Source organism: Parasteatoda tepidariorum, chromosome 3 (assembly GCF_982258835.1).
Source record: "Parasteatoda tepidariorum strain Cologne lab strain chromosome 3, Ptep-v5.0, whole genome shotgun sequence".
In the NCBI taxonomy this organism is placed as follows: Eukaryota; Metazoa; Arthropoda; class Arachnida; order Araneae; family Theridiidae; genus Parasteatoda; species Parasteatoda tepidariorum.
The window spans coordinates 24312275-24329693 of record NC_141757.1 but is presented as its reverse complement, the minus strand read 5'-3'; the positions used below and the strand labels follow the sequence as shown (position 1 = coordinate 24329693).

The 17419-nt window shown below is 30.8% G+C and overlaps 1 protein-coding gene across 2 annotated transcripts in view; it reads left to right on the top strand.

Annotated features, from left to right (window-relative positions):
* The window catches only part of LOC107443515 (uncharacterized), a 244531-nt gene that overhangs the window by 209960 nt on the left and 17152 nt on the right, over nt 1–17419 (top strand). For both annotated transcript variants that reach the window (XR_015432458.1, XM_087158966.1), the window contains exons 9-10: nt 1744–1897; nt 8205–8311. Coding sequence is in view for 1 of the 2 variants with exons in the window: in XM_087158966.1 (XP_087015092.1) it covers nt 1744–1897; nt 8205–8311 (261 nt within the window). In the remaining variant the exon portion in view is untranslated. The remainder of the gene's footprint in view (nt 1–1743; nt 1898–8204; nt 8312–17419) is intronic.

Here is a 17419-nt window from a genome sequence, read left to right as displayed (position 1 = left end):
CGAACTAGCGAGACTTTGCCACCTACTCATTATCGCTCGCTAACCCCGGGAAATTCTTGTCTAGTTCAATAAAAATCACTTCGTAGGTTCACTTTACCTTAGTCTTGTTTATTATCTCAGTTTTTATAACTTAATTTTTTTCTACATTTTATTTGAAATATATTAGAGAACGTTCAAAAATTTTTAAGCGTATCAATTCTTGAATTAAGTGAATCCCTTTAATAGTAATTACACATTGTTTTCAAGTTGAAATAAATTGAATACTTGAAAATGTATTTTCATTGTTTTTGAATTTAAATTCCACTCATCAATCTGCGCATAAATAATAACTGTTATAAATAAATGACTATTCTGTTAGTACTATTCGAGCACATTTCTTCTGTTATTCATAGGACGACAAAAATAATCCCTTTAATAATAATTAAACATTGTTTTCAAGTTGAAATAAATTGATTACTTGAAAATGTATTTTCATTGTTTTTTAATTTAAATTCCACTCATCAATCTGCGCATAAATAATAACTGTTATAAATAAATGACAATTCTGTTAGTACTATTCGAGCACGTTTCTTCTGTTATTCATAGGACGACAAAAAGAATCCCTTTAATAATAATTAAACATTGTTTTCAAGTTGAAATAAATTGATTACTTGAAAATGTATTTTCATTGTTTTTTAATTTAAATTCCACTCATCAATCTGCGCATAAATAATAACTGTTATAAATAAATTACTATTCTGTTAGTACTATTCGAGCACATTTCTTCTGTTATTCATAGGACGACAAAAATAATCCCTTTAATAATAATTAAACATTGTTTTCAAGTTGAAATAAATTGACTACTTGAAAATGTATTTTCATTGTTTTTTAATTTAAATTCCACTCATCAATCTGCGCATAAATAATAACTGTTATAAATAAATGACAATTCTGTTAGTACTATTCGAGCACGTTTCTTCTGTTATTCATAGGACGACAAAAAGAATCCCTTTAATAATAATTAAACATTGTTTTCAAGTTGAAATAAATTGATTACTTGAAAATGTATTTTCATTGTTTTTTAATTTAAATTCCACTCATCAATCTGCGCATAAATAATAACTGTTATAAATAAATGACTATTCTGTTAGTACTATTCGAGCACATTTCTTCTGTTATTCATAGGACGACAAAAATAATCCCTTTAATAATAATTAAACATTGTTTTCAAGTTGAAATAAATTGATTACTTGAAAATGTATTTTCATTGTTTTTGAATTTAAATTCCACTCATCAATCTGCGCATAAATAATAACTGTTATAAATAAATGACAATTCTGTTTGTACTATTCGAGCACATTTCTTCTGTTATTCATAGGACGACAAAAATAATCCCTTTAATAATAATTAAACATTGTTTTCAAGTTGAAATAAATTGATTACTTGAAAATGTATTTTCATTGTTTTTGAATTTAAATTCCACTCATCAATCTGCGCATAAATAATAACTGTTATAAATAAATGACAATTCTGTTAGTACTATTCGAGCACATTTCTTCTGTTATTCATAGGACGACAAAAAGAATCCCTTTACTAATAATTAAACATTGTTTTCAAATTGAAATAAATTGAATACTTGAAAATGTATTTTCATTGTTTTTGAATTTAAATTCCACTCATCAATCTATGCATAAATAATAACTGTTATAAATAAATGACAATTCTGTTAGTACTATTCGAGCACATCTCTTCTGTTATTTATAGGACGACACAAAGATTTTGGTGAACGTGCTATAATATTAATATTTGCTGAACCTGTGAAATTAGAGCCAGACATTGATGTGCAATACTTCGAACAAAGAGACTGTTACTTCACAATACATGGTACTCAAGGCGAAATTATTTTTGCCGATCACAGGTATTTATTTTTATTTATTTTATATTCAATTTTATGTAAAAATTGTGACGGAACACGTGCTGCCTACTGAAGTAGGCAGCACGTGCCTCCCTTTTGTAGTAAATTCTGGAAATCTTTCTGAGACTACCTCTAAATTGTGGAATTTTATTAAATCAAAATTAAACATTAATTTACATATTCTTTGTGTATGCAGCTAATTCGAATTTTAAGGATCGATCACTCAAACCTGGAATAATTTTGAATTCACAGTCTATCTATATTATATAAAACGCTAATACGTACGTATGTATGTATCAATAAAACCGATGATATTTCTTTTCTCACGCTGGCAACAGTTTTCATTTTTAATTGATTGGATTCGGCGCGCAAGAGCACGTAGTGGACAACCAGATAACAATAACCAGAGTGAGCATTATCTGGTTGTTCAATTCAGATTCATGCACTAAAAACATGACAATATTTAATTTAAACTCAATTAGGAATTAATTAATTAATTGAAGTGAGAATGCTTTAAAAGGTCGTTGTTGAATTGATATTTTTCTACTGGGAGCTACCTAAACGTCAAAAAAACGTTTAAGTGTTTGTATTAAATGCATTGAATTTTTTTATATTTCGCGTTTATTTATGCATTGAATTTTCACGCTTTAAAATGCAGAATATTAGTGAAGCAATATTTGATCATTTATTTTGCTAATATGTTTCTTATTTAGCTAATGTTTTGATTTTTTCACCATGTACAATCTAAATAGCTAATATACTTTTTTAAAAGCCAATAAGAACATTGGTAGAAATCTTCTACATAAGTACAATACTATGTCTTTGATGATAAAATACTATGTCTTTGATGATGATATATTATGTCGTTGTGCTAGAACATTGTGTTCATTGGCGAGCGAGCGCAGCGAGTCATGGTTCACGGCGTGAACCACATAGGATTGCGTAGCAATTCTCGGGGGTTGGCGAGCGTTAGCGAGCAGGGGGCGGAGCCTCCTAGTCGTTATTAATATTTAAGTTGATGATTGGTTCTGAATTAAAACCTCAGTCAGCTTTGATTAAGTTTAATGCTGGTTGGCAAAACATAGAATTTAATCGAAAACGTAAAGGCAAAATTTATCTGTTAAATGAAGACATTTTGCCAAAAAAAAATAAGAATTATGGGAATATTTATATATTTTGTTATGACACATTTATTTGCTATTTAACACAGCTGGATTTAATTCCGTAAATCCGAACGAAAGCTTAAACGCAATGCACAGCGATTGTATACAGGGTTAGGCACAGGTGACATCAGTTCGTGAATAATCACGTGACTTCCCGTTTTAGCTGAAAACGGAAGTTTATGCTTTTTAATTACAAATAACTAAATAATTAGCACTTTTAGAGATGTACGAAAATGTTTTTTTTTTTAGTGTTTCTGAATAATGTTTAAATTAATAACAAAATTGATATATTGTATATTTTATGTATATTTTATTGTATATTTTATGGTTTTCCGCATCTGAAAGAATTTATGAGATGTTATCACTCTCTCTATATATATAAACTGCTGTTTGTAGAAAATGCAACACCATGAAGGAATCATCAGAATCAAATGAAATTCGCAGCAAATGTCAATTATAGGATATTATGCAAATTAATAAAGTTTCAGAGCCATCGCGCGTGCGTGGCGCGCGCAGCGCCCTCTGAATTGATGCTGAAAGCGTATAAATAAAGTGCTGTAGCGGGACGTTGAAAATAGTCTATGATTATTTGTTAGTGGCAAACGTTTAGTGAGACCTGAGTATGCCTCCACGACGGAAGAATAAGAAATTCAAGCAACTTACGGAGTTTGAACGAGGGAGGATAATCGGCCTTCGAGAAGGAGGATTTTCCTATCGCGCAATAGCAGCTCGTATGCAGCGGAACAGTTCCACAGTGATGCGAGTTTGGAAGCAGTGGACCGACGAGCACCGAACAACTCGAAAAACAGGCACTGGACGACAGAAGGTGACGTCAGAGCGCGATGATCGACACCTGCTCCGCATCGCGGTGAATGATCGCACAGCTTCCTCCAGGCAGCTGGCAGCACATTGGTCTACTGCTACAGGTGTACAATTGTCGGCTTCGTCAATTCGTCGTCGTCTGCTGCGCCGTGGATTGCGTGCAAGGGTGCCATTATACAGGATTCCCCTCACGGCGGATCATCGACGGCTGCGTCGGCAGTGGGCTCTTGAGCACAGAGACTGGCGAGCTGATTGGCACCAAGTTGTCTTTTCAGATGAATCACGCTTCAATTTGTGGACCCATGATGGCCGTGTTCGTGTTAGACGTTATGCCGGTCAACGCTGCCTTCCTGAGTGTATTATTGAACGACATAGTGGTCGAACACCCGGAGTTATGGTCTGGGGTGCGATTTCGTATCATGGACGATCCAATTTGATACGAATTGAGGGTAATCTCAATAGCAACAGATACGTCCGTGAAGTGCTACAGCCCGAAGTCGTTCCTTTCCTTCAAGGCATCCCTGGAGCTATCTTTCAGCAGGATAATGCACGCCCACATGTTGCGCGGACTGTTAGAGACTTCTGTTCAGCACAACGCATGCAACTTCTTCCTTGGCCTGCTTATTCGCCGGATATGTCGCCTATTGAGCACGTGTGGGATATGGTTGGTCGGCGTCTCACTCGTGATCCGCGTCCTGCAGTTTCCAAAGACGAACTTTGGTTGCGCATACAAGCGATATGGAATTCTCTTCCTCAAGCAGATATTCAACATCTGTTTGACTCCATGCCACGTCGTATAGCAGCACTTATTGCAGCGCGTGGTGGCTGCACCAAATACTGATTTCGGACGCTTAATTTGTTTCTTTTGTTTTGAAAATTTCATCATTTATTTGTATCAGTACAAGTCGTTTCTGCATTAAATTTCATTTGATTCTGATGATTCTTTCATGGTGTTGCATTTTCTACAAACAGCAGTTTACATTTTACTGATAAAGCTTTGCTCGGGTAGTATTCTGTGTTTCTTTTCTTCGCATTGAAGAGGATTGTTTCCTAATTCAAAATAATAATTTTTATTTAAAAAAATCAAAGCAATCTTAATTGTAACTATTGCCCTAATTTTTTCTAACACATGGTGCGTAGCGTATTTAAAAAGTGCTTATTTTCGATTTTCGTTTTTTAAGAGCCTTTAAAGATGCTTTTTTTTTCATTGGGTGTTATTAAAAAGTGCTTAGTTTTTCCTTCTCGAAAATGAAATTTTTCTCTTTACCATGCCAATTTTCGCCACGTATTATGCAAAAGCGTGGTTTCCACATTGTTCTATTCAACGTTTTCGAAATTCAATCAACCGCAATCCATTTCGACGTACCTTCTTTCCGTAACGTATGATTGCGCCAATCATGTTACATGTTTGATTACATACTTGCGAGTCTGCATGTCCGTCTGCTGAGCTGGGTTCGGTAAGATTATTGCACTCTCATGTGCAACTCTGCTGCATTCTCAATTTCGGGCTTCTTTTTCCACTTTCTGATATCGAAGCGAAGAATCTCTTGAACATTTTAAAATGGCTAATATAATCAAGAAAAGAGTTCTTTTTCAGAAATTAGTTTTTTTTTTTTTTTTATCATGATCATGTAAAGTCTTTGAAAATTATTTTGCATTTTGTTAATGCATATAGTGATTAAAAAGTACTTAAAATGTACTTATTTTTTGTTGAAAGATTTTGCTAAAAGCATTTACATTCCTAAATGCTAATTATATATGTATACATAAGTTTATTCTTAAATGAAGACAGTTAGTAAATATTAGTTGGTGAGCTAGTGCTCTTAACAAGATGTTGGTTAAATGAGTAGTGAAGTGAAACTTATTAAAAGTTATGCATAACATAATTACACGGCGCCATTACTGTGGCTAAAATAATAAACATTAAATTGGAAGATAACTCATAATAAAAAAATAGTGCGTGGAGTCCCTCCCCGCGGAAGAAGTTAAACTTCGCAACCTACGACGTTAATTGTAGAAGAATCAGCAGTCGTAGAAGGATCACTAGTTCTATTCAACGACTCTTTTTCCCGCTCCGCGCGCTTCCGTGCTCTGTAATCACGGTAATATTGTGCATTTTTCCCTCGTGGACCTCTTGAACCAGTGGAAGTGCTTGTGGTTGACTCATCGTCTCGCCCTGGAAAATGTATTTCTATTAATAATGTATGCGAATGCGTCATAATGTAATTTCAGAAGAGAAAACCTAACAATCAATTGATATTCACAAGAGACGTACCTTGACTAAAAAATACTACCCTATTAAATTATATTACACATATAATTTAATAGGGTAGTATTTTTTAATTCGATGATATCAAAACAAACTAAATGATATGTATCAAAACGAACTAAAAAAATATTTTTGGAAAAACAATACTTTTATGACTTTTATTATTTTTATGCTAGTGAGAACCAAAACAATATGGAAATGAATAAGGGAAAACTGGATCCTACCACGTGATTTCCCGGCCAATAAAAATGTAGCGTTAAACGTTTAACGCAACCTTGTTGGAAGTCGCATAAGAAGTATAACTTCAATAAACGTATTTGACAACAAATTATAGTTATAGAATTATTCATACTGCTTCAAAAGTGAAACAAATGTATCGGTTAACCTCTTATGACAAATTTAAACTTGATTTTTGCTTTGAAAATTTGTTATTATTTTAACTTTACTGTTAATTTGGTATATTTTATTATAAAAGCGATGATAAATAAGCAATAAAAATTTTATTAGCAGTATGTCGATTAAATTTCTTAGTATCTATGCATCACAGCAGTATTAAGCTCTGCTTCGTCCCCCTGCTCAGTTAAAGGAGACAAACAACTCCAAAGTTGCCAAAATTATTGATCAGTTCTTTAAATATGGAAGTGTACTTTAAATATGGAAGTACTTTTACTTCGTGAAATTTTCTTGTCGGAATAACTTGGCAAAATAACTAACCTTTTATCAAATTAATTAGCAGATTATTTGACATACAATAGCGTAAACAACTTTATAGAAGCTCTAACTGTATTTATTATAAATTTTAAAATGTAATTATTCTTTAAAAGTATTTGGATATTTAACATTAGTTTTGCACGTAAAAGATATTTTCAATGATTAAGATAAATTTTAAAAGCAAGAAAAAATTATTGCATAGCTATTAATTTTAAATTTCCCCTGATAAAAATACTTAGTCGATAACTTTGTTTTAAAATTACCAGGAAATGTTAGTTTCGCTTCTTGTGGGTAAATTTTGAATCTAACCATCTAGACCAGTGGTTTCCAACTGGCGGCCCGGGGGCCGCATCCGGCCCGCGAAGCCTTTTTTTATGGCCTGTGAACTGAAATATATTAGTTGTCATTTTTTTGTGGACAATTTTCGTAAAAAATATAGATGGGTTTAAAATACTTTTCTCTTTAATAAAAACCTAATTTCTTCGTTTCTGTGAAATTTAGCATACCAACAGTGCAAAAAAAAATTTTTTTTCAGGTTTTGCATCCAGGAAAATATTTATTCAAATACAAAAATAATCGTGTATGTTGCTCTTTTTTATTTCATTTTTTTGTATTTTGTGAATTTAATTTAGCATATGTCTATCAGACATTTTCTAGCAGAAATTCTCCGATTTAACTTTTTGAAATCACTCATTTTGGACGAAAATATTTGCACACACATTTGTAAATTTGAAATTTAAAATGTAAATATTTATTCTCTGGTGGTTGCAGCAGACAAACCTCAGTTTTGTTATTGAACATTTTGTGTGATACCATGTAAGTTTTAATACCAACCTTTTAAAAGTTGTATACTATTTTAACAATTTGATATCTGTTGCACATTAATTGTTTACTACATGGGTGCACACTAAAGTTACTGTATTTTTAATATGCAATTAAATATTTTTAAAAATATACTTCTTATTTTAATTTGCAATTCAATACTTTTGTTTTGTACAACTTGGTAAAAATCTGACAATAATAATAAATGTTCTTCAAACATAAAAGAGTCCTACATAAAATTTTGATAAAGTTGTGGCCCGCCATTTGATTTGTGTTTTTAATTGTGGCCCCGTCCTCATGTAAATTAGAAACCCCTGATCCAGACAAAGGTTTATGTCTAATAAGACTAATATTTTTTACTCTTGAATCTGAATTTTACGAAGAAACACTTTCTTGTCGGCACAGCGATTTAGTTTCAAAATATGTTCGAATTTAATGTTAAATTCAAGATTTTTTTAATTTTTATTTTATATATGAAGTCTTGAAAGTTATAATATATCTGTCTTTTTTTTTATTTATCTAGAATATCCACCATGACTGGTTATATGCCCCGAGATGTTATGGGAATTTCAGCTTATCAGTATATTCATAGTTCAGATGTGCCAATAGCTCTCTTTGCACAAAAAGCTAGTAAGTCATCCGTTTCAATTAACAACACATCTCTTATGTATTCTCCTATCTAACATTTTTTGATTTAAAAGTTTTTTTTTTTTTTGATTAGACTAACACTGGATACGAACTGTATTTCGATAAATATTTCATATTTATTTTCTTTTTCATTAGCTAAAACTTCAAGTTTGGCATAATTTTGCTGCACTGAAGTGACGTCGCAATTCCGATGTTATTCTGATGTTATACATTAATCAGGGGAAAAATATTATTTAATCGCTTTCTTTCCTTAAGATTTGTTTAAAACCAATTAAATATTACCGCCATTATTGTTTAATGTTCTTTTAGCTTTACCCCTATCAAGAAAATAGTTTTGATTATATTAGATGAAATTTATATTTTGCTGAAGAGGTTGGATTAGCATATACCATAAGTTGAAGAAGTTCGATGAATTCGTTGAAGAGGATGTTGATTGGTGTCCATATATTATTCCAGTCTGATGTAGGCCAGCAATTATTGAACAAAAATCATAAATTACTTAATAAAGAACCAGATGAAAATAAAATTTTAAAAAAATAGTGCGTGGAGTATCTCCGCGCTGAAGAAGTTAAATTTTGCAACCTGCGACGTTAATTGTAGAAGAATCAGCAGTCGTAGAAGGATCACTATTTCTATTCAACGACTCTTTTTCCTGGAAGCTGAATAATGTGGCTTAACTACCACTATAAATATTGAATACCAATTCACCAGTATATAACATATGTTAACTTGATTGAGATTTTTTATTAATAACTAAATATTGAAATATTCTTTACAAAAAATATACAAATCTAATTTTTCTGCATAACTATCATGAACATCTACGCAGTCTTCCCAACGCTTTGGTAGTTATTTAATAAGCAAAAATAAAGAAAAAGAAAATAATGAGCGAAATACTTTTAAAAAAATGAAGAAGAAAAATAAAATGAGCGAAATGCTATAATAAAAGAAAAAATTTATAAACAAAAAATGAAGAAAAAAATATAATGAGCAAAACTGATATAAATAAATAAACAGCATGAATCAATTAGTGGTATCTGTTCATCGAATTCTATCACAGATAAAAAATTCTGCAATCTGAATAATGGTGGCATAAATACCACTATAAATATTGAATACCAATTCACCAGTATATAACATATGTTAACTTGATTGAGATTTTTTATTAATAACTAAATATTGAAATATTCTTTACAAAAAATATGCAAATCTAATTTTTCTACTTAACTATCATGAACATCTACGCACTTTTTCCTACGCTTTGGAAGTTATTTAATCCCGGAAGCATGTAAACTCTCTTTACACACATAGTATCCCCAAGAGATTTTGAGAGCGCTGATTGGCTTTCTCGGCATTGCTTTCAGTTACGTCTTTTTGTAGCTCCTCCCCAATAACATTTCTCCGTAGTTTGTTCCCAAAATGTAAATCAATCATAAATCAGTTCCAGTATATTTCTCATACTAATTTTATGACAAATGTTAAAGTTTCGTTCAAAAAATTAAACAGCGTTATTAATTTTATTTTACTAATAACACATTTATTTAAATCTAATTTGCTTTAAATTTTATGCTAATATTTTGTTATTAATTTTAGGTAAATGCAAGGTAAACAATCATGTTTTGGTAAAACATCAAATTAGTATAATAATAATTATTAAACATAAATTAAAGTTTTTAGCCAGCTTTTATGTAATATATATATATAAGAATTGATTAATATTCAAATTGAATAGCATTGTGAATATCCTTACGCACTTAGAATTTAAAATCTCTTACTTAAATTTATTAAGTATGATTGCAGAACCACTCAGTTAAATTTGAATTTATTGTATGAGATTTTAAGATGTATATAATTAAATTTTTAAAATTATGGTTGATTATTTGAAAAGGATTTTATCGTATCTTAGAGGAAAATATTCTAAAATGTTAAAAAAAAAATAATTATAGTTCAACAAAAAAATTTTAGAATTTTTCAAAAACTTCTTTTACATTTCTCCTGCGGCACTTTCATAAACGCACTGTGGTGACAAACAAATAATTTCCTGCAATTAAATAACAAAAAAATAATTACAATCCAATAGAAATGTACTAGAATTAAAAGAGGGAATTTTTTGTAAATTTATTCTTTAATTACTCATGGTATTAATTTAATGGACAATTCATAATCATTAACTTTTATCTTGATGGGAATTATGCAATCCGAAATTAATAAAATAAGCATCTTAAAAGACAATTGCTTGATTTCTTAGATATCAATTAATAGTTTTTCGGTATTATAAAACATTTCACAAATAAAAAAGAAAAACATTAAAAATAAGTTATAAATAGGTAGGCATAATGCAGATCTCTTAGTTTTAATTTATAATAATAGATGGCGCCACTAAGGAATATTAAATTTGAAATATTTATAATTTAATTTTAGTAATCCACAAGAAATAAATAAAATATTAATTTAATTCGATGAACATTAATTTAATTAAATAAAAATCAAGTGAAAACTATTCAGTTTTCATTTTATAGTGAGTATAAGAATTAAGCAAGGCAATTAAATTCGATTTCAATGTTATTCAATAAATTAGAGGGATATTAGCTTCATAAGAATTCATGCATGTAATAATCATAAATTTAACGAAAAATGCATTTCCCATAAAAATTAAATACAAAATTCTTCTTAAAATAACTAAACTAGTTATTTACCAACAAAAAAATCTTAGTCTATGAGATTTGGAAGTTCTAGAATTCCATTTCGTATTGGTAAGTTCCCCAAATTCCATTACCCACTTGTTGCAATCGTCTAAATTTAGAACATTGCTTCTAAGGGTAATAGTATTTGAGGAAATGTTTTGTACTTCATTTTTAAATAAAGAAGGCAGTTTCTCTGTTGAAAAAACCGACTTTTCAAGTTTGTACACAAAAGCTGGAGTATAAAAATCACTCTATGCTGATAATAACAAGCATGGCAGAATGAAATAGCCATACGTCACAGATGGCGTTGCCAAGAAAGCCAATCAGCGCACTCAAAATCTCTAGGGGATACTATGTGTGTAAAGAGAGTTTACATGCATCCCGGAAAGAAGTAGGGTATGTTACTAATAAACGAACTGCGCACAATATCTTCTACCTCTTGCCGGGGTGAGAGGCGGCTGTGATCTCAAGATTTTCACTATTCCACAAATTTTGTCTGGCCATTCGGCCTTTTTACAGAATTTCATTTTCTCTTTTTTTTTTTTCAAATCAGATTAGTCAATATTACACCTTTATTTACCTTTTTTAAATAGCGATGAAAAAAAATATGTTATATATAGTATATATAAAAAAATTATCTCACCTCTATTTCCTTAGCTGATAGTAATCTTAGTTTTATTATAATTTAAACTTCAAAAAAAAAAAGGCTTGCTTGCTGATATTATATCAGACAAATCTTACTTATTTCTTATCGGCCAACACAAACACATGCACTTTTTTAAAAACATTTTTTTCCAGTGAAAGCGAAATAAAAATTGCAACAATAACTGAAAAGAGAAATTTCTTAAATTTCATTAGCACCTAAAACCACATTAATGATTATCAAAAGAGTTTATACACTAGGTGTTTAAATTAACACTAGGTTCACGGGACGCGTCATTTTGACGCATTTCGAGTTTTGTAAGGAAAATTATAAAACCCGATTGAATTTTTCATTTTATCTCTTGTAATGATTTTTGACCATTGATCGAGGTAAATATATATTGAAGTCTATTTTCTTCAAAAGCGTCGAAATATTGAAATTCTCTTTGTGGTATAGCTTCCTCTACGGATATGCGTCAATTTGACGCGATAGTGATTAAGACAAAATTTTGAGTAAATATGCAACTATCGCATCAATAATAAATAGAAATGTACCGATAATACTTCGATCCGTTATGCATTATCGATATCTCAAATGAAACAAGCGATAAACAACTATTGCCGATAAGCAATAATAGAAAGAACAAACGCAGAATATCAATTGATGTCAGATTTTGAAGGTTTCAGTTGCTTAGTTCGAGTATTGAAAAATGAAATACTAGAATATTTCATAAATATATATCTCATATTTTCATTTATTTTGTCTTATAGTATATAATTACATTGGCTTCTTAGTGCAGAGATGCCAACTGCTCCAGACACGCCAAAATAATTTTAAAAAACTGTAAATACTAGGTAAATTTTGCAAATAAAAAGTGGTGAATCATATAAGCCTACGAATTATTTAGAAATAGTGGTGGATAAAAATCTTCTAAATTGAATTTATTAAATTAAATGTATTCTTTCATGCGTCAAATTGACGCTTGTTCGTAGAGATAGGTATATAAGAAACGTCCGTAAGCCTAGTGATGTATTCGTTCATGCGTCAAATTGACGCGTGTTCGTAGAGATAGGTATATAAGAAACGTCCGTAAACCTAGTGTTGATAAGATATAAATATGGTCATGAACATTTTCAGATTTCAGATTTATTAAATTTAAAATAAAATATCAAAGCATAAATCTTACTACTACTTTCAATATTAAAATAAAATCTTTTGTGTGAAATAGGAACAGTTAAGGTAATTGTTGCTATTACTTCTTTAGAGCAGCTCCTGATGTTCATTAATTACGTATGTAACACTAGAAAGACGGAAAATTAGCATATACCTATACCTATATTGCCCAAAAGCAGTCAAAATGACTGAATTGTGTACGCTTAAAAAAATTGTTTACAATTAATTTTTAACATATTTTATATTATTTACAGTTACATGACAAGTTATTAGTAAATATTAAAAATAAAATAAAAAATTATGTGTTGTACAAAAAGCCACAAAATTCTAAGAAATTGTGTCATTATATACATCATTGTTTTTCTAATTGAAATTAAAAGCAGTCAAAATGGCTTCCTTAGGCAATCTAGTGTTAAGGATAATTGCAGGAGCTTATTTATGATTTGATCAAATAAGGAACTTCATTCGGCAAAATGAGAATTGTTCCCCAAGGCTTCCTTAACCGGTTAACGCCCAGCGTCATATATTTAGGACAGTTCCTTTTTTGAAAGAAATTTATTGTGATGGGAAACTTTTTTCAGTATTTTCATTTATCTGGGTGAATTGAAAGATTCTCAGATACCATGAGGATTTAGTTATTTCTGATTAGATCTAGAATTATAAGGAGCAAATACTTTTTGATCTATCAAAGACTTTTTGAATGCTCTAACAGTAGAAAAACCAATCAATTTCGATTATATATTATACCACTTTTTCCATAAAACCACTTCTTGTATCATTTCAATATATAAATTCGGGACAAAGCGGGTTAAGGGGTCCAAACAAATGGTAGTTAGATGGAACTAAGTTCAGGCTATATGGAAGATGTTCAACTGTTTCCCAGTAATTTTATTGTTCAACTGTTCCCAGTAATTTAATGCATGTAATTTTTGCTGCGGTTTTGAAAGGTGTCACATTGTCCTGTTGCAAGAGCAATTTGCGTCTCTTGGACTTCTTCACGGCCTTGTTTAAATAAATCACGCCATTTGCATACTTGAGACCTCGGTATCATTGTCGAACTGTAATCTTCGCAAAATTTTAATAGGTTTGACATTTGTTAAAATTTTAATTATTATGGTAAATGTATTAAAGAGGCCCCATAGCCTCTCAGTTTTTGGTATTACCACTGACTACCAAGAGGCTCCTGTGTGTTGGCAGGCAGTGTGTCTCCTGATGAAGTACCCAGTGGCGTAGCAACCTAGGGGCTAGGCGGGGCAGTGCCCCGGGGCCCTCAAGCTCAGAGGGCCCTCGAATCCTTACCAGAAATCTCGATCAAACTGAACTTTTGGAAATTTCTCCCATTTTCAAAATAAATATGACAGGTATGACCCCACTTTAATCATGACAACTCAGTTGAGAGAATTTCAAAAGTTATGCCTAGGGAATTCCCCTAAATTCTTTCTGTTGGTTGGCAGTGTTGTCAATTTGACGGATACGTGCGGATTGATACGTGCGTTTTATTATTCATCGATGTGCGTTTTATTGTGAATTCGAGTTAAGATTTTTTTTTTCGAGAACGGTTAAAAAATCAATGCTGTATCAGGAGTAAGTAAGCTAATGTCAATAAACTTTTTTGTACTGGTCAATATAGTGGTTCGATTTTATTTGATTTTACCACTCATATTGAAAACAAAACCGCATCAAGCCTGGATTTAAACGAAGCCATTGATACTTTTACGAAAACTAAAGCTAGGAAAAAATTTTAAATATAATTGTTATTTAGTCAGTTGGTAGGCCCGACCTTTATATAATAAACCCTTGAATCTTCTCTATTTCGTTTTATTAGCCAAACCTACACCAATTATTAATTGTAATTTATATTGTTACTGTTTAATATTTTTATTACCTGCCCTGCAGTGCACAAAAAAGAGCTTAAGTGGCTTAGCATTTTTAAAGTGTTTGTATATTTCATATTTTTATTTGATAAAACCTAATCAGTTTACATAGCAGTGGGGCCCCATTTTTTAATTTGCCCAAGAGCCCTTGGTTACCTAGCTACGCCATTGGAAGTACCGTCTTGCTAACACACATATTTTAATATATTCATCCTATCTCTTTAAATTAAAATAAAACAAATTTGATTTTAGCTACTTTTAACGCTTTTCCATTTTGATTTATTATTTTAAATGTTATTTACTTATTTTCTCTTTTTCTGAATTTGTGTAAATCGCTTCTTGCTTTGATTAGTGGCCATCTGCCCTTCATTTACAATCGCTGTGCTGTAAAAGCCTATGCGTTCTTGCTTTCGTTTGATTTTTCGTAATTAAATCCAACTATTTTAGATGGCGAAAAACTATTTGTATAAAAAATTGTGCCCTAATGTAACTTAATGAAAATGTGGGTTTAATATAAGGGTATATTATCTATAATATAATTATTTCTAAAATACTAAATTTCCACTGAAACATCATTAATAGTTGACGAAATTTTCTAGTCCTGAATATTTAAGATTTTTTTAGCTTTGTAAAAAAAGTATTAGAATGAGTTATGTATGTCTGGTATTACTTATTAAAATAATATGTTATAAATATAAAAAGAAGTTTTTCTTTCATTGTTTTACCATATTAATCTCAATTTTAAAGTTTATTTCAAATTCATTTCGAAGATTTATTTTCGTGTTAAGTGAAAGAAGTGTTGAATCAATTTTTCATACAGAATAGTTTCAGATATTAAAATGTAGGGCAGCTTAAGTTATTAATATTTTTTATTTATTTATTCTAGCGTGAATTCATGTCTGTAACCTTTCAAAAAACTTGTGATCCCTGCTAAACTTTAAATTCATTCTTTCAAAAAAAAATAAAGTTAAAAGAAAAGTAAATTATGTACTCCAGTATTTACTTTATTTTAATTGCTTCAATCTATACTCTCTGTTTTTTAGTTTATTAATAAATAATAAACGGCGCGCATTAGAATTTCTTTTCATTTTGTATAAGTTTAAATTTTTATTATTATTCCTTATCTTTAGTAAAACAAAAACGTCTACCTTAATGATGTTCGCTGAAATGATGTGGATAAATTAAACAACATTAAGTGAAGTTTTAAGCGATGGTTTAACGATTTATTATGACGATGGTAATGGACAGATATGTTGTTGTTGTTGTTGTTGTTAATCTACGTCGCACTAGAACTGCACAATGGGGTATTGGCGACGGTCTGGGAAACATCCCGGAGGATGATCCGAAGACATGCCATCACAATTTTGATCCTCTGCGGATGGCACCCCCGCTTCGGTAGCCCGACGACATGCGCGCGAAGTCGAGCACTTTACGGTAGCACAGTTTAACGAGGACCAATACCGCACACCCTCGGTCCCTACGCAAACTGATCCAAGTGGTCACCCACCCGCAGCCAGTGATGCTTGACTTCGGTGATCTGCTGGGAACCGTGTCTTAACGATGGACAGATATATTTAGTGGACTAGATTATTGAAAGTGTTGATTCGTTTTCGGCGATACTGTTTGCTTAAACTGAGAGTTTTTCAACTACTTTAATTAAATTTTATAATTAAAAATGTATAATGTCTTACTTTTACTATTCTTCATTGCAAGCACTGATAAATGATTTGCACAAATAAGGAGAGAAATCAACACTAACCATACTTTGTAAATACTATATTGCAAAAATAGGAATGAAAATTTATTATAAATAAAAATAATTTCTAACTGCAGCGAAATTCCTATTTACCCCAAAAATATTATATCTAAGCGTTAATGTGTATTTAAATATGTAATACATAGTAAAAAAAAAGAAGACATAGACTATATTCGCTTAAAAAGAAAATCCTTCAACTCTAATAAAAAAAAAAAAAAAAAATTAAATTACATTATTTGAATTCTTGAACATTAGCACATAGCTTGTAACGAGGATAAATTCATATTTTTCAATGGACTAGATATATGAATCTAGAATATGATTTGCTTTAATGCAATACCGAATAATAAAATCATCCATCCTGTATCCAAATGTGTACTATTTCTATCCAAACTGTGACTGATTTTTAATTAAGTAATTAGCATGTAATAGAGCATCATTTTAATTTAAAAATAAGTAGAATGAGATATTTTCTATGAACTTTTAACACCACTGATTTCAGCCAAAAAGAAATGTTAATTCGCGGTGAAGAGCTGCAGAATTATTTCTTCAGATATTTTAGTGTTAAATAAACAGTTTGAAGTTTTAAAATATTTATTTTGTACGCACCCTCAAAAAAGAAAATTTAATTCACGAAAATTTTGCTAATAATTTGCAAAAGATGTTCATACGATATAAATGATATCAAAACTAAAAAAAAAAAAAGTATTGAAATAGCCTTAGTTGATGGAGGCGGGACGTTTAAATTCAGGACATGTGACGTCATAACCAATCAGGCATCGTTTTTGATTGCGCCACTTACGGAGGCCTTTTTGGACAATTTAAATGCTTAATAACTAACTAAATAAATAAACATTTGGCTAAAAAGAAACACATTCAGATTTTCGCGTTCAGGAGTGAATTTCCAATAAGTTAGGGTTGAAAATAAAAAATTTAAGAGATGCTTAGCCCATTAGCTGG